The 22,249-nt window shown below is 39.2% G+C and overlaps 1 protein-coding gene across 13 annotated transcripts in view; it reads right to left on the reverse strand.

The window, feature by feature from the left end:
• The window catches only part of SFMBT1 (Scm like with four mbt domains 1), a 131,548-nt gene that overhangs the window by 56,213 nt on the left and 53,086 nt on the right, over positions 1-22,249 (reverse strand). For 12 of the 13 annotated variants that reach the window (XM_045493162.1, XM_045493172.1, XM_045493160.1 and 9 more), the window contains one exon: positions 5,735-5,889. In XM_045493162.1, coding sequence (XP_045349118.1) covers positions 5,735-5,762 — 28 coding nt within the window. In that variant the 5' untranslated portion in view covers positions 5,763-5,889. Of the gene's footprint in view, positions 1-5,734; positions 5,890-13,107; positions 13,160-22,249 lie in introns of those variants that run through there. The other variant, XM_045493167.1, reaches the window with a different exon arrangement.

Genomic DNA, 22,249 nt, shown 5'->3' on the forward strand with positions numbered 1-22,249 from the left:
ATTTTCACTCAGGTCATGATTTCATGGATCCTGGCATTGAGCTCCACTAGGTTCTGTGCTCACAGCACGAAGCCTCCTTGGCATTCTCTCTCACCCTCTCTGCAACCTTCCCCACTCACACACATTCTCTTTCTCTCTCAAAATAAGCAAACATTAAAAAAAAAGAAAAAAAAGGAAAAAATTCTAAATGAAAATGAACTGAAACAAATATGCTTAACTGTTGGTGGCAAAACCAACAGGATTACTTTATGCCATATTAAAATACAATATTTGACTGCAAACCCCAGGGGAATATATTTAAAGGCAAAAACCATAAAGAAACTTTAAACCTCACACTGTTATCTTACGAATACTTGGAATATTGGTACTGTTGAAAAATTATAGAAATATCATAGGGTAGGGATGCCTGGTAGCTCAGTCAGTTAAGCGTCAGACTCTTGATTTCAGCTCAGGTCATGATCTCATGGTTCATGAGTTCAAGCCCCATGTTGGGCTCCCTAGAGCCTGCTTGTGATTCTCTTTCTCTCTCTCTCTCTCTCTCTCTCTCTCTCTCCCCTCCCCCCCTCTCTGCCCCTCCCCCTGCACACACATGCTCTCTCTCAAAATAAATAAATATTTTTTAAAAAACAATATAAGGGGGGCCTGGATGGCTCAGTCGGTTAAGCATCCAACTTCAGCTCAGGTCATGATCTCGCCATTCAGGAGTTCAAGTCCCACATTAGGTTCTGTGCTGTCGGCTCGGAGCCTGGAGCCCACTTCAGATTCTGTGTCTCCCTCTCTCTCTAACCCTCCCCTGCTCGCGCTCTGTCTCTCTCTCTTTCAATAATAAATATTAAACATTAAAAAAAATAATAAAAAATATGGTAGAGTAAAAATAAGTGATGATATGAACATCATTATGAAACAACACATTTCCAAAAGAAAAGAGACGCAAGCATAAAATCAAAGAAGTAGTTTTAAATTACTGAAATTTTAAATTAAAATTATAAATACGGGGGTGCCTGGGTGGCTCAGTCAGTCAAGCGTTGGACTCTTGATTTCAGCTTAGGTCATGATCTTGCAGTTCCAGAGTCAGAGCCCCACATCTGGCTCTGTGCTGATGGTGCAGAGCCTACTTAGGATTCTTTCTCTCTCCCTCTGTCTCTACCACTCCCCCACTCATGTTGACTCTCAAAAAATAAACATTAAAAAATAAATAAGTAAAATTATAAATATAAAATGAAGCCACCTTTTCTAAAGATGTGTAGTTTCTACCTATGTCTATGGATAAGGCTTGTAAGAAATGACAACCTAGGGGCGCCTGGGTGGCGCAGTCGGTTAAGCGTCCGACTTCAGCCAGGTCACGATCTCGCAGTCTGTGAGTTCGAGCCCCGCGTCGGGCTCTGGGCTGATGGCTCAGAGCCTGGAGCCTGTTTCTGATTCTGTGTCTCCCTCTCTCTGCCCCTCCCCCGTTCATGCTCTGTCTCTCTCTGTCCCAAAAATAAATAAACGTTGAAAAAAAAAAATTTAAAAAAAAAAAAGAAATGACAACCTAGTATCAATGAGCACCCCAGTACTCAGACTGTGATCTCCAAATATCGTATCCACTGCCCTAAAGAAAAAACCGTTCCCCAGAGAAATGGTAGGTTGTAAGTCTGGGGTAGAAAATGTGCAAGAAGTACCTGGGAATCTTACTACACCAGAAAGCAAGGACTAGAATTATCACAGATACATTGATATCACACCAAAAAACACAGGAAATAATCTGAAAGAACTCTCATTGCTCTAGAACGTGGCAGTTTGATCATCAAATGAATGACAGCAATAGAATCAAACTCATCAAATATGTGTGTGTGTGTGTGCGTGCGTGCATGTGTGTGTGTGTGCGCTTTAAATGCATGAATTAACAATAACATTTAAAACAAGATAAATCAACTTCCTAAATGGCACAGTGAGTACCTCAGTGAACCTACTCTCCCAGAAAAATATCAAGATCACTAACTAAACAATGAAAAGCAACCATTTCAAAGTTATGAAATTAACTGAAGGCACACAACAAACTGAAAAGTACTATTCCAGACAAGGTACCGGACCTGGTAAGAAGAGCAGGGTTGTGGCTTTTTAACCTGGGACTATTCCCATTCCTCATCCCTCCTTAGCTCAAAACAGAAACTTTGGAATTGAAAATACAATAACCGTAAGTAAACTCCATGGTAAGCTCCTTAGCAGAATAAGGAGGATACAGGAAAGAATAACTAAAATTAAAAACAGAGCAAAAGAAAACACTCAATCTAAACAACAGAAAGGAAACACTGAAAAAATGAAAAGAGTTTCAAGGAGTTGTGGAATAGCAACGAAAAAATCTAACACTAGGCCCAGCAGAGTACTAGAAAAAGAGAAGGAAGACAGGGTTGAAAAAGTATTTGAAGAAATAATGGCTGAAATTTTTCCAATTTTGGCAAAAAAAAAAAATGTCCAATAAGTCTATAGATTCAAGAAACTAAGAAAACCCCAAACAAGATAAATCCAAGGAAATATATGCAAAGATACAGCAAAAGTCAAACTTCTGAAAGCTAAAAGACAAAAAAATCTTGAAAGCAGCAAGGGAAATAATACCTCTCTTAAGATGAATGGGGGAGAGGGGATTCCAATGACAGATTTCTCACCAGAAATCATGGAATGCATGAATGCCAGAATACATACTACTTTTCAAGAGATGAAAAAAAAAAGTATTTTCTACCCAAAATTCTATTTCCAGCAAAAATATCCTTCAGTAATGAACAGGGAAGTAAAGACACTTGTCATAGTAAGGTAAAATATTTTTTCACCAGATCAATCCCCCCCACACACAAAATCCCCCACAATCCCCCCCCCACACACACAAAAAAAAATGGCTTAAGAAAATTCTATAAACAGAAATGGAATGACAGAAGAAGGAATCTTAGAAAATCAGGAAGGAATAAGGGACAATTTCAAGAGTAAAAATATTGGAAAATATAAAACAGTTTCCTTCTCTTCCTGCCTTCAAATTATGTTTGACAGTTGAGGCAAAAATTTAACAGTGCCTGATGTGGTTCTCAAGTATGTGGAGGAAATATTTAAGACAATTATAAAGGTAAAGAGATATAAAAGCGGGTAAAGTTTCCACACTTTGCTCAAATTAATTAAATGATGACACTAGCAAAGTATGAGAAGTTATGTATATATAGTGTTCCACCTAGAGCAGCCACTAAAAAGCCACAGAAACAGATACATTAAAAAACACTACATACAAATCAAAATGGAATTCTAAAAAAGTTCAAGTAACCCACAAGAAGGCAGGAAGAGAGAGGAAAAAAAAAGAAAACAAAAAACAAAAAACCAAAAACCAATGAACAAAAACAGCAGACTTGAGTCCTAATAATTACATTAAATGTAAATGGTCTAAATACATCAACATAAGACTAAAACTCTTTTAAATGACTATATGTTTTATAGGAAATTTTGAATATAATGACATAGGTAGAAAGTGAAAGGATGGAAAAGATATACCATGTAAACATTAATCAAAAGAAAACAGGAATAGGTCAGGGTACCTGGGTGGCTCAGCCAGTTGAGTGTCCAACTCTTGATTTCAGCTGAGGTCATAAACTCACCATTCATAAGTTTGAGCCCTGTGTCAGGCTCTGGACTGACAGTGTGGAGCCTGCTTGGGATTCATTCATTCATTCATTCATTCTCTCTCTCTCTCTCTCTCTCTCTGCCTCTTTCTCTGCCCCTCCCCTGCTCACGCTCACTCTCTCTCTCTCAAAATAAATAAATAAACAAACAAACAAAAAGAAAACAGGAATAGGAAAATCCATAGAAACAGAAATTAAGTTAATGGTTGCCAAAGACTGGATGGAGCAAGAAATGACTGCTAACAGTTTCTCTTTGGGGGAAGATGAAATATTCTGGAATTAGCAGTAATGGTCACACAACTTTGTGAATATAATAAAAATCACTGAATTGTGTACTCTAAACAGGTATATGAATTCATGATATGTGAATCACATCTCAAAAAACAAAAACAGAGGTGCCTGGGTGGTTCAGTTGAGCATCCTACTCTTGATTTTGGCTTAGGTCATGAACCCAGGGTCATGGGATCAAGCTCCATGGCAGTCTCTTGCACTGAATGTGGAGCCTGTTTAAGATTCTCTCTCTCTCCCTCTGCCCCTCTCCCCTGCTCACACTGTCTCTCTCTCTCCAAAATTAAGAAAATTCAAAAAACCTGAATAAAGTTTTTTAAAAACCTCAACAGTGAAAAAAGAATGTCATTATTAATTTAAAAAGCAAACAACATAATAAATGAGCCAAAGACATGAAGGCACTTTTACTAAAGAGGATATAAGGATGACAAATAAGCACATGTTCAACATCACTAGCCATTAGGGAAAGGCAAATTAAGACCAGGATAAGGTGTCATTACACACCTTATCAGAAATGACTTAAAAAACAGCGACAATACCCAGTGGCAGAGGGGATGTGCAGAAACTAGATCTCTCATCCATTGCTGATAAAAATGTACAGCTATTCTGGAAAGTAGTTTGGCCATTTCTTTATTAAACATACGACCCAGCAATTGTGGTCCTGGGCATTTATTCCAGAAAAATAAAATCTTATGTATATGATTGCTCACAGCAGCTTTATTTGTAATGGCCAAAAACTGGATGCAACCAAAATGTACTACAACAGATGAATAGTTAACCAAACTGTAGTACATGGAATACTACTGAGCAATGAAAGGGAACAAACTTCTGATACACACAAGAATTTGGATAGCTCTCAAGAGCATTATCTTGAGCGAAAAAAGCTAACCTCAAAAAGTCACACACCTGGGGCACCTGGGTGGCTCAGTTGGTTAAGTGTCTGACTTCGGCTCAGGTCATGATCTCACGGTTCATGAGTTCAAGCCCCGAATCAGACTCTCTGCTGACAGCACAGAGCCTGCTTCAGATCCTCTGTCCCCCTCCCTACCCTTCCCCTGCACCCATGCGCACACTTGTACACGTACGTGTACACACACACACACACACACACACACACACACACACACTCTCTCTCTCTCTCTCTCTCTCTAAAAAATAAACATAAAAAAAAAAGTCACATACTATGTGATTCTATTTATATAACATTTTTGGAATGACACAGAGATGGAGAACAGATTAACAGCTCCCTGGGGTTAGAGGAGGTTGGGGGAAAGTAAGGGGGAGACTTAACTATGAAGGGGTAGCAAGGAAGAGCTCTTTGTGGTGATGGAACAGTTCTGTATCTTGACTGAGGTGGTAGTTACAGGAATCTGCATGTAATAAAACGACAGAGAACTATACACACTTTCTACCTTGTCAGTTTCCTGGCTTTTATGTTGTAATATACTTATAGGAGATGTAACTAATGGTAAACACCGGGTGAACACAGGACCTGTCAGTACCATCTTTATAACTTCCCATGAATCTACAGTTATTTCAAAATATTCAAAATATTTCAAAAGTTACTATCAAAATTTAAAAAAAAATTTAAAGATGTTTGTTCATAAAAGTCATCTGCTTTTCCAGCAAACATTATGAGTACCCCCTAGTGCCAGGTTCTCTGCTAGGTACAGAGAAAGATGACTCACGCCTTCAAAGGGCTTCCTGTTCAGTGGTAGAAAGACAAGTCAGACAATACAGTACAGGTAAGTAATACAACTGTGCACTGTGCACTATGAAAAATGATTTCTGTTCAGCAAAGCCAGTACCTGCATCAAGCTGCTGCTCCCCGTTCATTTCCACAGAACATGGGCTGTCTTCTCCCCACGCAAAGGACAGGCCTTATGGTTCCGCTATGGTCTGAAAATTACTTGCAGGTCTCAAGCATCTGTTCAGTGGGCATCCAAGGGTCCAAATGAAAGTGCTGAAAGATAAAAAAGAACGCATAAACAGCCTGAAGCCCCAGTGTGTTTACTCATTCCTGAGACCTGGCACCCCAGTCCATTGAGAGTGCACATGAAACAAAAACACCTTGGCAGAAGAGATGGGATTATAGAAAAAACTGACACCTAATTTTGAAGAATGTATGCGTGGGTGTGTGTGTGCATACGTGGGTATGTGTAGAGATAGCACTATCGAGATCTTGATATCTAAAAATTGCAACAAATTAACATATATATGAATTAGTACTCTTTAAACTCAGATTGTAATACTTAGCACCTTGACTCCTACCCACAAAAACTCTAATTCCTAATGAATTCCTGAAGGAAAAACAGTAGCTTTCAATGTTCTATCTTACCCAATGAATAAGATCAAGGATATATTACTTTATCTAGCTTTCCATTCCATTTATCAAGAATATTACGCAGAACCAAAACTTATCAACTACCTTAGTCTACAATTACACTTACAAAGGGAACCCCTCCAAAATAAGCCCTGAACCAATTTATTCTTTTTAAAATTTTTTAATGTTTATTTATTTCTGAGACAGAGAGAGACAGAGCATGAGGGGGGAAGGGCAGAGAGAGAGGGAGACACAGAATCAGAAGTAGGCTCCAGGCTCTGAGCTGTCAGCACAGAGCCCAACACGGGGCTCGAACTCACAAACTGTGAGATCATGACCTGAGCCGAAGTCGGTCGCTCAACTGACTGAGCCACCCAGGTGCCCCTTATTTATTCTTTTTTTAAAAACACAATTTTATTGGGGGCACCAGGGTGGCTCAGTCGGTTAAACGTCTGACTCTCAGTATCAGCTCGGTCATGATCTCATGGTCTCATGAGTTCAAGCCCCACGTCAGGCTCTGTGCTGACAATGTGGAGCCTGCTTGGAATTCTCTCTCTCTCCCTCTCTCTCTGCCCCTCCCCCCCCCTCACGCTGTCTCTGTCTCTCTCAAAATAAACTGTAAACAAATATATTAACAAAACAACTTTATTGGGATATAATTCACATACCAAAATTTCCCACTTTAAGTGTATAATTTCACAGCTTTAATAAGTTTACAGAGTTGTGTAACTACCACTCTATCCAGTTTCAGAATATCTCTGTTACCATGAAAAAAACTCCATTCCCACTTGCAGCTCCTCCCCATTCTGTCTAGGCACAGAACAGGTACCTGATCTGCCCAGGGCCCAACAACTAGGAAGTAGCAGAACCAGGTTTCAAACCAAGCAAAATGTCTATAGTCCATGTCCTCGAACACTGTATTTTACTGCCTCTCAATGGGAAACAGCTGAGAGTTTCTTTAACCATGGAAAGGAAATGATCAAATCCGTGTTTCACAAAAGATCACTCTGGACCCAAATAGAGAAACCAGAGGGAGTGATAGCAAAGACAACATACAAGTATAAAACTACGTGGCAAAGGACTCCATAATTAATGGGGAGTCTGGGTGGCTCAGTCAGTTGAGCGTCTGACTCTTGATTTCGGCTCAGGTCATGATCTCAGGGTAGTGGGATCAAGCCCCAAGTTGGGCTCCATGCCAAGCATGGAGCCTGCTTGGGATTCCCACCCCCCCCCTCCCTAAAATAAAAACAAATTTTTTTTAAAGAAGACACCATAAAGTTCAAAAGTAAAGGAGTTTATCTTAAAAGTTCTCATTACAAGAAACAATTTTTTGTAACTATGTATGGTGATTGATACTAACTAGACTGAGTTTGGTGATCACTTTGCAATGTATACAAACATCAAATCATTCTGTTGTACACCTGAAACTAACAGAATGTTATTTGTCAATTATATTTACTACAAATAAATAAATAAACAAGACAAATGAGATGGGTGAAAATATAATGGGTTAATTTCCACATATAAACTCCTATAATTCAACAACATCAAAAAAGAAAAAATGGGCAAAATACATAACTGATCCACATTTAATGTTTTTATTTATTTTTGAGACAGAGAGAGACAGAGTATGAGCAGGGGAGGGCAGAGAGGGAGGGAGACACAGAATCTGAAGCAGGCTCCAGGCTCTGAACTGTCAGCACAGAGCCCGATGCGGGGCTTGAACTCACCGACTGTGAGATCATGACCTGAGGAAAGTTGGACGCCCAACCAACTGAGCCACCCAGGCGCCCCATAACTGATCTACATTTAAAAACATCAGAGTTAAAGCTTATAAAAATGTGCTCAATCTTATTAGTAGTGATGAAATAATTTTTAATTATATACTATTTTTTCACCTTTCAGATTGGTAAAATTTTTAAAACTAAAAAGAATTGTTGGTAAGGAAGGTGGATGAATGGGAGAAATTGGGAGTACAGATTGGTACCTCTTTTTTTTGAAAAGAAATTTAACGAAACATAATTTAACCTACAAAGATTTATAAGACACAAACTCTTTGAGCAGTAATTCTAGTATTACGAATCTTTCAGAGTGCCTGGGTGGCTCAGTCAGTTAAGTGTCCTACTCTTGATTTGTGCTCAGGTCGTGATCTCGCAGTTTGTGAGTTTGAGCCCTGCACTGGGCTCTGCGCTGACAGTGCAGAACCTGCTTGGGATTCTGTCTGTCCATTTCTCTCTGCCCCTCCCTGGCTCTCTCTCTCTCTTTCAAAATAAATAAATAAACCTAAAAAAAATAAAAGAATCTTGGGAATGCAAGCTGGTGCATCCACTCTGGAAAACAGTATGGAGGTTCCTCAAAAAGCTAAAAATAGAACTACCCTACGACCCAGCAATTGCACTACTAGGTATTTATCCAAGGGATACAGGCCTGCTGCTTCGAAGGGACACATGCACCCCAACGTTTATAGCAGCACTATCAACAATAGCCAAAGTATGGAAAGAGCCCAAATGTCCATCGATGGATGAGTGGATAAAGAAGATGTGGTATATATATACATGTGGTATATATATACACACATGATGGAGTATTATTTGGCAATCAAAAAGAATGAAATCGGGGCGCCTGGGTGGCGTAGTCAGTTAAGCGTCCAACTTCAGCCAGGTCACGATCTCGCGGTCCGTGAGTTCGAGCCCCGCGTCGGGCTCTGGGCTGATGGCTCGGAGCCTAGAGCCTGTTTCCGATTCTGTGTCTCCCTCTCTCTCTGCCCCTCCCCCGTTCATGCTCTGTCTCTCTCTGTCCCAAAAATAAATAAAAATGTTAAAAAAAAAAAAAAAAAAAGAATGAAATCTTGCCATTTGCAACTACGTGGATGGAACTGGAGGGTATTACGCTAAATGAATTTAGTCTGTCAGAGAAAGACAAATATCATATGACTTCACTCATATGAGGACTTTAAGAGACAAACAGATGAATATAAGGAAAGGCAAACAAAAATAATATAAAAACAGCGGGGCGGGGGGCGCCTGGGTGGCTCAGTCGGTTAAGTGTCTGACTTCAGCTCAGGTCATGATCTCACACTCTGTGCTGACAGCTCAGAGCCTGGAGCCTGCTTCAGATTCTGGGTCTCCCTCTCTCTCTCTGCCCCTCCCCTGCTCATGCTCTGTCTCTCTCTGTCTCAAAAATAAATAAAAACATTTAAAAAATTTAAAAAAAAAAACAGGGAGGGGAAAAAAACATAAGAGATTCATAAATATGTAGAACAAACAGAGGGTTATGGGAGGGTGGGAGGGGGGATGGGCTAAATGGGTAAGGGGCACTAAGGAATCTACTTCTGAAATCATTGTTGCACTATATGCTAATTTAGATGTAAATTTTAAAAAATAAAATTAAAATTAAAAAAAATAAAATAAAATAAAAGAACCTTTCATATAAAACACATGTGTTGAAGGCTTCATAACCAGTGATGTTTGCCACAGTACTATCTTGAACAGTGGGAAACCAGATAACCTGTATATCTACCAAATGGGAATGGGATGACCAATACACTATGATACACCTATACTAGGATATACTCTACAATCATTAGAAGAATTTAGGTAGATCCATAAAAGCACATGGGAATGTTATCTATGCTGCTGAGTGGAAAAATCACATGAAGGGCATTATATTAACTTTTTAAAACCCTGTGTCCATTGTTTACTTGACTACGTGACTTTTAACAAATGACCTAACTCATTTGTGCCAATGGCATCACTTGTAAAAGAGGGAGAATAGTGCTGTACCTACTTCAGAGGACTGCTATGAGGATAAGTAACACAATCCATGAAGAGCACTTAGCATAAAGCTGGCCACATGTAAATGCTGAGTTAATATTAACTTTATACAATGTTGACTGATTCGAGTTCCTATGGCACTTAGTGCATCGTCTCTACACAGAACACCCTATCACTACATCATGGGTTTGACATAGCAAAGTCAGTGCTACGTAAATATCTGTTGGTGCACTAGGTTTTGAAGATGACATCCACTTCTTATATTCATAAACTCTTGAAATATTCCAGAATATTTTGTGCAAAGAGCCACCTAGTACAAAATGATAATATATGGGGAAATATTGAACACATAATATATTCAAATATATAATATAGAATAATCAAAGCCAAAGGCAAGAGAAAATGAAAACCACAAGTCTTATGAAGCTGAAAGCTAAGGCTATGATATTTGTTTTCAAACTTACAACATCACTAAGATTTTAACCAATGAACAATCAGTTCATCATCTTAATAGGATTATGAGAAATAAACTGCTGAAGCTTTTTGCTGTAGAACATCTGTTAAATCTCTTTCTTTATTGCTAGTATGCTCTCTTTCTATGCAATGAAGGGAGAAAAAACAGTAAAATATCCAGGAGCTTAGAATATAGAAATTTTGTAAAAAAAATTTTTTAACGTTTATTTATTTTTGAAAGAGAAAGAGACAGAGTGTGAGCGGGGGGCAGGCAGAGAGAAAGGGAGACACAGAATCGGAAGCAGGCTCCAGGCTCTGAGCTGTCAACACAGAGCCTGACATGGGGCTCAAACTCATGAGCAGTGAGATCATGACCTGAGCTGAAGTCAGATGCTCAACCGATTGAGCCACACAGGTGCCCCTAGAATATGGAAATTTAACTTACTTTTCATTATTTCCTTTTGTTTCATTTATTTCCTATTCATATTAAATTGTTTTACTGTCTTTGTTCATTTTATCACTGATTTTGGTGATAATTTCTCTTGTGGTGACCAGAACACGTTAGAGTTACTCATTTAAATAAGTTATCATGAACTAACTGATCTGAACCTTGCTCATCTTATTTAGAATATTTCAGTGAGGGGCGCTTATATTACCCTATGCCTCTACTACCAGGCTTCACGTTGATGCACTTTGTTTTGAAGGCTAAGATTAAACACTGAGTAAGAGCATTGATTACATGGGAAAAGTTACAATGATGCAACAGAGATTTCTGTAGGATGGATCCTCAGCCAAATGATTTAACAAATCCAACATAAAACTCTTAAAGCACTTAGGAAGAAGGATAGGAACTCAGTGTGATTCCAGAGATATGTATCCAGTACATATAGCAGTTGCAAAAACAAAAAACAAAAAACAAAAAACAAAAAAAACAACACTTTAATTCAGTAAGTATTTATGAGGTAGTTAAAAGGAAAATTCCCATTGAAATGTTTGAATTTTCACTCCTATCATTCAACTTAACAGATGGAAGTCCAGTAACAATTTCAACTATGCTGTTAAATATGGTAAATGCAAACAATTCAGCAAATTAGATGCTCCATTTTGGGCATATTTGCAAAGTAAATGCCCTTACAGCAAATGCTAGTGGTAGAGTCACGGTGGTTTTTTGTTCCCCAACAGATATAGATCCCTGCTGGCTTTTTACTCTCTCCAATAGTCCATCATCACTCCCTGACCTTGTATACATCTTATCTGACAGGCTCCCTAAATTAAATGTTTTGCTTCCATCTGTCAAATGTCAATGTAATTTGATTATTAAGGATAGAAATCTTCCATTGTTTCATTAAGTTGTTTATTGCCGTTGTTTTTTAACCCACTGCTCCGTGTCTAACTAGGGAGATTAAAAAATAAATTAAGTCTAATAAAGTCAATCTTAGCCACTCACATCATCTAAATTAAATCTGACCCTAATTGAACTTTTCCATGATTATGTAAACCCAACACAGGGCATGTCTATCTCAATTGAACAAATCAGTACTAATGAATTTATAAAACCAAAAGAACTTCTAAACAATACCCAGAACTCAAGAATATCCTAAATTTTTAAAGTGTTCAACGTCACTAATCATGAGAAAAATGCCAATCAAAACCACAATGAAGTATCACCTCACACCTGTTACAAAGCTATTATCAAAAAGACAAGAAAACAAACGTTGACAAGGATGTGGGAAAAGGGAATCCTTGTGCACTGTTGGTGGGAATGTAAATTGATGCAGCCACTGTGGAAAACCGTATGGGGGTTCCTCAGATAATTACAACTAGAAATAACATATGATCTAGCAATTCCCCTTTTGGGTATTCAAAGGAAACAAAAACACTAACTCAAAAAGATATCTACACTCCCATATCCACTGCCGCATTATTTATGATAGCTAAGACATGGAAGCAACTTACGTGTCCACTGATAGATGAATGGATTTTTAAAAATGTGGTATACACACACATATACACACACAATGGGATATTACTCAGCCATAAAAAAGAAAATCCTGCCATTTGCAACATAGATGGACCCTGAGAGCAGTATGCTAAGTGAAATAAGTCAAACAGAGAAAGACAAATGCCATATGACCTCACACATGGAATAAAAACAAAACACCCAAACCCAAACTCATAGATACAAAGAACAGATTGGTGACTGTCACACAAAATGGGTGAAGGTGATCAAAAGGCACAAATTTTCAGTTAAAAAATATGTAAGTCCTAAAGATATCAAGTGCAGCATGATGACTCACCATCAACAACACCGTATTGTGTATTTCAAAAGACAGTAAATCTTAAAGGTTCTCATCCTAAGACAAAAAGTTTGTATATGTGGTGACAAGTATTACTGAAACTTACTGTGGTCAGCGTTTTGCAATATATTCATATATTAAATCATTATGTTGTACACCCTGGACTAACACAATGTTATATCTCAATTATATTTCAATTTAAAAAGCTAAATTATGAGGCGCTATTTTAAAAGTGTGGTTTTAGACTAACAATGAGAAATTTTTAAGTAAAATATGGCATAAGCATACAATGTAATACTACATGGCCATTAAAAATTGTGTTAGAGAAGTGGCACCTGGGTGGCTCAGTCAGATAAGCATCGGACTCTTGATTTCACTCCAGGTCATGATCTCATGGTTCATGAGATTGAACGCCCCATCAGGCTTTGTGCTGACAAAGAGGTGCCTGCTTGGCATTCTCTCTCTCTCTGCCCTTTTGTCTCTCTCTCTCTAAATAAATAAAGAAACATTTTTTAAAAGTTGTGTTAGGGGGTGCCTGGGTGGCTCAGTCAATCGAGCATCCAACTTCAGCTCAAGTCATGATCTCACAGTTCGCAGGTTGAAGCTCTGCCATCAGGCTCTGGGCTGGCAACTCAGAGCCTGGAGCCTCCTTCAGGTTCTGTGTCTCCCTCTCTCTCTCTGCCCCTCCCCTGCTTGTGTTCATTCTCTGTCTCTCAAAAATGAACAAATGTTAAAAAAAATTTTTTTAAGAAGTTGTGTTAGAGAAATGTTTTTCTTTCCAATAAAAATCCCAAAAGGGTATTTTATTTTAAAATGCTAATTTAAAATGCATCTAAAGGAGAAAATGTACAACCCAGCTACATTTTTGTAAAAGATGATATATGATGAGACAGTTCTATCAAAATATTAAAATAGTATGATACTAGTACAAGAAAAGACAAATACATCAGTAAAATAGGAATTAAAGAACTGGCTATCCATTCTGAGAGGAAAAAAACTGGATCCTTACTTCATGCTGCCACATAAATAAATTCCAGGCAAATTAAAAGAGCAAAACATGAAAAACAAGACTCCAAACAAATTTAAAAAATGGGAATATGGTTATAAACCCTGGGACAGCATAGACATCCTCAAGCATTGAGCCCATAAAATGAAACATTTAAAAATATTTAAAACTTCTGACTGGCAGAAAGACAGCATAAACAACTTTAAAAACCAAGCCCTAAGGGGATCCGGGTGGCTCAGTAGGTTGGGCGTCCAACCTCAGCTCAGGTCATGATCTACAATTCGATTCATGTGTTCAAGTCTCATATCGGGTTTGCTGCTGCCAGTGCAGAGTCAGCTTCCAATCCCATCCCCCTCTCTCTTTGACCCTCCCCAACTCACGCACGTGCGCTCTCTCTCTCTCTCTCTCTCTCAAAAATAAACATTTAAAAAAAAATAGTAAATACATTATATAAAAACCAAGCCATAGACTAGAAGAAAATACTTCCAGCATATATTAGACATAAAGGATTAACAGTCATAATAACAGAAAACATCTATAAATTAATAAAGAAAAAAAAGGCCAAACATAACGGAGAACAAAAGTCAGGTACAAAAGGAATTTTAGAGAAGAAATGCAAATGATCAATAAGCATACAAAAACATGTTCAATGTCAAAGGCTAAAATGAGGTATTTTTCATTCAGATTGACAAAAATAAAAGATTAATAACATCCAATATATGTGAAATTATGGAGAAATGGATGTTGTCACTACTAGTTGACGAGCACAAATGGGTGTAACCCTTTTAGAGAGAAATTTTATTCCATCAAAAAATTTAACTTGCATTCTGTACAAACCAAGCAATTCCATTTCCAATATCTATTTCAGAAAAATATCCAAAGAGGGGGTGCCTGGGTAGCTCAGTCGGTTAAGCAACTGACTCCAGCTTGGGTCACGATCTCGTGGTTCCTGAGTTCAAGCCACGCATCGGACTCTGCGCTGACAGCTCAGACCCTGGAGCCTGCTTTGGATTCTGTCTCCTTCTCTCTCTCTGCCTCCCCTCCTCCGTCATGCTCTGTCTTTCCCTATCCCTCTCTCTCCCTCTTAAAAATAAATAAGCATTAAAAAAATTTAATACCCAAAGAAGATAAAGAAATAAGCAGCATAACATTTTTTTAAAGTTTATTTATTTTGAGAGAGAGCGTGAACAGGGAAGGGGCAGAGAGAAAGGAAGAGAAAGAATACCAAGCAGGCTCTGCACTGTCAGTGCAGAGCCCAATGCAGGGCTTGACCTCACAAACCCTGAGATCATGACCTGAGCCGAAATCAACAGACACTTAACCAACCGAACCACCCAGACACCCTGAAGCATAACATTTTCAAAGAAAGAGGGGCACCAGGGTGGCTCAGTCACTTAAACGTCCGACTTCAGCTCAGGTCATGACCTCACGATTCAACTCATGAGTTTGAGCCCTGCGTCAGGCTCTCTGCTATCAGTGCAGAGCCCACTTCAGATCCTCTGTCCCTCTCTCTCTCTCTCTCTCTCTCTCTGCCCCTCTCCCACTCATGCACGCTCTCTCAAAAATAAATAAACATTAAAAAGTTTTTTTAAAAAGGCATGAAGTACTGATACACGCTATAATTTGGATAACTTTGAAAATATACCAAGTGAAAGAAGTCAAACACAAAAGGCCACATGTTATATGCTTCCAGTTGTATAAAATGGCCAGAACAGGCAAGTCCATAGGGACAGAAGGTAGAGTAGTGAGGGTGCCAAGAGCTAGAGGGAAAGACTACCACTATGCAGAGTTTCTTCTGGGGGCTACTGAAACACTATGAAATTAGATTGTCACAACGGCCCTACAACTCTGAATAAAAACCATTCAGCTGTGTTGTACAACTGAAACTAGTACGACATCGTATATCAACTATACTTCAATAATAAAAAAAACCACTCTGCACTACTGTACACTTTAAATGAGTGAATTTCATGGTATGTGAAGTGTATCTTGATCGAGTCGCAAAAAAATAAAGTCATCTGTATTAAGAACACAACTGTGGGGGCGCCTGGATAGCTCAGTCAGTCGAGCGTCTGACTCTTGATCTCAGCTCAGGGTCAGGTGAGACCACGTCATGATCTCCTGTCTGGTGGGTTTGGGCCCCACATCAGGCTCTGCTCTGACAGTATGGAGCCTGCTTGGCGTTCTGTCTCTCCCCCTCTCTGCCCGTTCCCCTCTTGCATGCACTTTCTCTCAAAATAAACCTAAAAGAAGGACACACCTGTGCTTTAAAATAACATTATTTCCGTTTTCAAACACAGAAGCTGAGGACAAGGAATCTGGGTACCATCTGGATATCCAACAGAACAAGGAGAATTTAGCTGTCACTGGTTTGTTTTAGTTAAGGTAATGCTGTGCTTTAACCAATAAATTCCAACGTTTTATTTTATTTTTTGGGGGACAGAGACAGAGCATGAATGGGGGAGGGACAGAGAGAGAGGGAGACACAGAATCGGAAACAGGCTCCAGGCTCCGAGCCATCAGCCCAGAGCCTGACGCGGGGCTCGAACTCACGGACCGCGAGATCGTGACCTGGCTGAAGTCGGACGCTTAACCGACTGCGCCACCCAGGCACCCCTTAACCAATAAATTCCAAATTACAGTTGCTTAATCCAACAGATATTTATTTCTCACTCAGCGAAAGCCCCAACAGGTGTTCCTGAAGCGTAGGCAACTGTCCTCTACGTGGTAATTCATTGAGCCAAGCGCCTTCTGACCCAGAGCGCTACATCTTCAACACAGGTTCCCCAAATCATTCAGCATAGGGGTCATTCATGTAGGTTTTCTTGATCCAGGGCTTCTACCCACATTCTATTGTTAAAATTCGGTCACATGACCCCATCTAACTACAAGGGAAGCTGGGAAATATAATGCAGTACTTCCCACTATTAAATATGAGTGTTTAGAATTAGTACTACCATTTTTTAGAACTGACATTAACAAATACTACCAGTGATTTTGTTCAAAGAAGCCTCTATGAGTCAACAGCAGTGATACTAATGAACTGCAATGGTATTGCAATTAGTCAATCAATGTTTGCTGAGCACATACTATCTGCCACATAACTGTGTTAGGCAAACAAATGGTGGGGGAGGGGGGTGCTGCCCTCACAGATCTCACAATCTAGTGTGGGGAGACAGGTAATAAAGTATATAGTGTGCTGAATGAAAATAAATGTTAGGGGCAAAAATGAGGCAAGGAAGGAGGACACAGAGTTACTACTTTCGAAAGAGTACCAAGGCCTTAGTGATGAGGTGACATTAGCCAACACCCAAGGGTACCTGGGGAAGTATATTCCAGACAGAAAGCGCAAAGATCCTGAAGTGGGAGCTTGTGTAGCACTTTCAAGGCCACTGCTGTTGGAGCAGAAGGATCAAGGCAAAGATGCTAGGAGATGAGCTCAGAAAGGTACCAGGGACCAGATTATACACAAACGTGTAGGCTGCTGTGAAGATCTGGGTTTTGAGGAAGACACTGGAGGGCTTTGAGCAGAGGAGGGACATAATCTGACCTCTCTTTCAAAAGGATCACTGTGCAACTGTGTTGAGAATAGACTGTGAAGTGAGCAAGGAGCCCCGGAAGATCAATAAAAAAGATCCTGGAACAATCCCAGCGAGCGTGTTAGTGGCTAGATCCACTAGAGCATCGGTGAAAAGGTTGAGAAGGGTAGAAGGAAAAATGGATGTGTGGTGTGAGAGAGAGAGCAGCATCTGGGCTGACTCCCAAGTTTTTGGCCTAAGCCACAGAAAGGATGAAACTGCCACTTAGGGGAAAGGTTTAGAGGAGGAGTGGTTTGAGAACGAAAAATCAGGGGTTCCGATGGAAAATCGGGCAGTATGATTAATTTCTTCATCATTAAAGCTTCTTTCTTTGAGTTTCCAGGAAAATTTTTTTCAATCAACAAAAGTGTAATTATTAACACTCCTTATATGAACAGTGCTTCCAACTTATGAGCTCTTTTCATATGCCATAATTCATTCAAGCTTAATAAAAACTCTTTAAAATATCTAGAATGGCTTCAATCTTTACTTCGCACCTTGGAAACCTTCTTGTCAGCTTCAGTCCCCACTCTCACACTTCACCTTTCTTTCCGTTAGGTTTACTGATCGATCATCCATGAAGGCATTTCATCACACCAATTCAGTAACTTACACTGTTTTAGTGTTTAAAATCCTAATTTCAACACCCATAAATTTTCCATTAAAAGCACCTCAATGTCAACTTTTCTAACCCTTCTTTAATACATGTCTTTCAAAAATTTCAAGCATAAATAATTTTTTAAAACTGATTCATACTATAATGATGTTGGAAATCTCATGTCAACCAATTTATAAATCCCTAGTTCCAGCTATAAGTAGGACCACTTCACAGCCCTGTTCCCTCAGCAATGGCTAATAGTGACAATATTTGTACTCTGCGCCACATACCAAGATTACAAAATCATAGTTCTGACATGATCTTTCATTGTACCAAGATATGACAGTAGCATTTAAAAATCATTTAACTTGGGGCGCCTGGGTGGCTCGGTCGGTTGGGCGTCTGACTTCGGCTCAGGTCATGATCTCACGGTCTGTGGGTTCGAGCCCCGCGTCGGGCTCTGTGCTGACAGCTCAGAGCCTGGAGCCTGTTTCCGATTCTGTGTCTCCCTCTCTCTCTGCCCCTCCCCTGTTCACGCTCTCTCTCTGTCTCAAAAATAACTAAACGTTAAAAAAAAATCATTTAACTTTATTTTTTATTTTTTAAAATTTACATCCAAATTAGTTCGTATGTAATGAAGCAATGATTTCAGTAGATTCCTTAATGCCCCTTACCCATTTAACCCATCCCCCCTCCCACAACCCCTCCAGCAACCCTCAGTTTGTTCTCCATATTTATGAGTCTCTTTTGTTTTGTCCCCGTTTTTATATTATTTTTGTTTCCTTTCCCTTATGTTCATCGGCTTCGTCTCTTAAAGTCCTCATATGAGTGAAGTCATATGATTTTTGTCTTTCTCTGACTGACTAATTTCACTTAGCATAATCCCCTCCAGTTCCATCCACGTAGTTGCAAATGGCAAGATTTCATTCTTTTTGATTGCTGAGTAATACTCCATAAAAACCATTTCTTTATCCTTATCCTATAAGCTGGAGAAATGGTAGATGTTCTAGATTACGAATATTGTCACATTCTTCATGGATGATGACTTTATTTATAGAAGCCAGTTACATGAGCACATGTTGAAATAGTCAATAGGTCTCTGTTCTGATTAAATAAGGAGGTATTTAGTTCACCAACATAAACACTGCCAAAAATGTACCAATTTCAATATTATAAAATGATTACATGAATAGACTACATTCAGTTATGAAAAGGCTTGAAACTGTTGTGTAATTTCATAGTGGCTGTTTCTCAGCCTTCTCACGTCAAATGACAGATCATTCTAACCCTACAAATGGTTGTTAACCATTTATCTAAAAAAAAAAAAAGTCCTATATGAGTACTTACTGTGTATGTGCCTAGTACTTTTTGTGTGTTATATAGTAAATAAAACACTGCTAATAATATATGGTATGCATAAGTGTTAACTATTTTCAAATTCTATCTTATTTAATCCTAACCACTCTACGTAGCCTATACATGGTAACCCCATTTTACAGATGAGGAAACTGAGGCTCAGAGAAAAGAAATAACCTGTCAGTTCTTTTAGTAAGCAAACAGCAGGGGCAGGATGTGAACCCCAGTCTGACTCCGGAGCCTGAACCCCTCTAGACTTCCAGGCTTTCCTCAGAGATCAGGCAGTGAGGGCGACTGTGAGGTGTGTCTCCTGTACCATAATGTGATGGCTCCACATAACTTACACTCTAGTTCTTTTGTTTGTTATTTGTTCAACCACAAAGCTCTATATTGTTCTAGTAGAATGGGGAATAGCCAGGAGTCTGGATGGCACCTAAGTGTTACCATTTATGAACTTCTTCTGAAATGTTATTCTAGTAGGTCCTTACACTAGTTCCTATGAAAGAATAAAAGCCTAATTAAAATAAAATCTCTGAATTACTGAATACTTGTGAAAAGAAAAACAGAAGGCCCTTATTCTCTAAATGACATGATAAACTAATCTTGAAGTGTTTCCAGAGAAAAGGATTTAAAAGAATTTATGTAATTTATGACACTTTTTTGCTTCGAGTGTTAAGATTAAAGTTTGTTCATAAAGAGGTTAAAATTCCAGTTTACCTCTGTATGCACCAAGAAACTACATTCTTCATAGCTCTGCACAAAGTTAAGCTCAGTCCACGTCTACCTCTCCAATTCTGTAAATCACACTCCGAGTAGCCTTGTTAAGTCCTTCCCTCTCTCTTCCCCTTGCCCTGAATCCTGCATCCGTTCAGCATGGCAAAGCCCCGTTCCACGTAATGGACTGCACTCGGTCAGTCCACTCCTTGCTGTCAGAAAACTGCGTTCTGGGCCTTCCGTATGGCTATATGACCTGGTCCTGGCTACAAAAGAAAAGAAAGTATGCTGGGGAGCTTCTGGGAAATATACTCTCACTCTCAATGAGAGAAGCAAGATAGTTTTAAAATACGGATTACACATTCTACTTCTCTTGGGGCTCTTTCAGTGCTAGATGTGGGTATAACACCAGCATGTAAACTCCATGAGGACATGCATCATTTCATTCAACTGATATTACTGAATGCCTATCAGATGCCAGGCTCTGTGCTGGGCAGCAGAGTAATGAACAAATGAGACTAATAATGTCCCTGCTCCTAAAACATAGCTAGCACTCAATTAATATCTGTTGAATTAATGAACTGCAAATTAAAATGATCAATTACTGAACCCCAACTCTGGCAGAACCATTTTTAAATTGTAAAACTTGTAAGTGTAACTGAAACTAATATTCAGATAATTGTATATATTGCACCTCTAGACCAAGCAGTTTTTGCTATATGGCCAAGTAAACACATACACACTTCTTTTTCTTGATACCAAAGAATATGTATGCAAAAAGTACTGGCAGGCAATCATACTTATTATAAGCAATTTTCGATGTCTCATCAAAAAATGTATGTGTGCAGGGGCGCCTGGGTGGCTCAGTAAGTTAGGCATCGACTCTTGGTTTCAGCTCAGGTCATGAGCTCACAGCTGGGGAGGATTCTGACCCCACATCGGGCTCTGCACTGACAGTGTGGAGCCTGCTTGGGATTCTCTCTTCCTCCCTCTCTCACTCTCTGCCCCTCCCCCGCTCCCTCTGTCTCTCTCAAAATAAACTTAAAATATGTGTGTGTGTGTGTGTGTGCATGCGCACGCACGCATGCTAACTGAAAGAGAAAGTGCCCCTTTAGTATTAATTTTGCTATACCTCTAAGGAATATGTTTAAAGAGAAGTAGTCAATGAAAATTTAAATCAAAATTCAAAATCTGATTAAAAACAAAACTATTGTGAAAGGTAAAAAGGGAAAGTCAGAGCTAGGAACAAAATAATGAATATTTTTTAACTATTCATGAATTTTGATATCCTTATTCCCCTATTCTCCCTCCAATTACCATGCAAGAAAAACAAGTCACATGACTGTAATTTGGATATCTGGTAAAGGTGGCCTAAAACTCCCAGACAGTTAATCAAATTTACATTAAGCTAGAAGGGAGTCTGGCAGTGGGACAGAATAATACTTAAAAGGGATTGATCGTCAAGAGACCAGAGACACTAATATAGTTTAACTGTAGAGCTCAGCTACAGGCCGAATAAACAGAAACCAGAAATAAAGGCCTCCAAATGTTTTTGAAGTTCTTAGCTCAAGGTTAAGGAATTGACCACAAACCAAAAAGATCCAGAAGTTCAAATCAGGCCTAGAACGTTACTTAATTGTCTTCACCTTCCAAATAGCTACCCATGTGCTCATCTCATTATAGGTAGCCCCCAGTGAGGGGAAGAGGGAGGGTCTGAAAACTCACTGATAACTACGTTAGAAATCAGAAAGGCAGGTCAATGAGAGGAAACAGCAAGTACACATACACACTCCAGGAAAAAAAAAGCCTGTATCAGATGAGGCCAAAACAAACCTCAGTGTGACAGTCCACATTGCTCTCTCCCTCTAAATTCCTAGTGGCCTTAGATGTGTTATTTTATTGCAAATTCTCTGGTACATGAACTGTTGGAAGTAACATAAAAGCCAATTCTATTTCGTTAAAAGCAGACTATTCTCTTGAAGAGAATGAGAATCAACAGAAGCTAAGTAATGAGTACAACTAAATTTGTCCTACCCGAAGTTCAGGACAGTAAGTATCTTTAAAAACAACACTCAGCAAAACCAGTAGAGGTGCTCAGAAGGGAATCCAGGTCTCTTTGACTCTGTGCCTTTGTCTTCGCCAGTTGGGCAAATGCTTCTCTGGACAATGGACAACAAGACTCCTAGCTGGGGAGTGGCAAGTAGCGAGAATGGACTAGACAAACC

This window comes from Leopardus geoffroyi, chromosome A2 (assembly GCF_018350155.1).
Source record: "Leopardus geoffroyi isolate Oge1 chromosome A2, O.geoffroyi_Oge1_pat1.0, whole genome shotgun sequence".
Lineage (NCBI taxonomy): Eukaryota > Metazoa > Chordata > Mammalia > Carnivora > Felidae > Leopardus > Leopardus geoffroyi.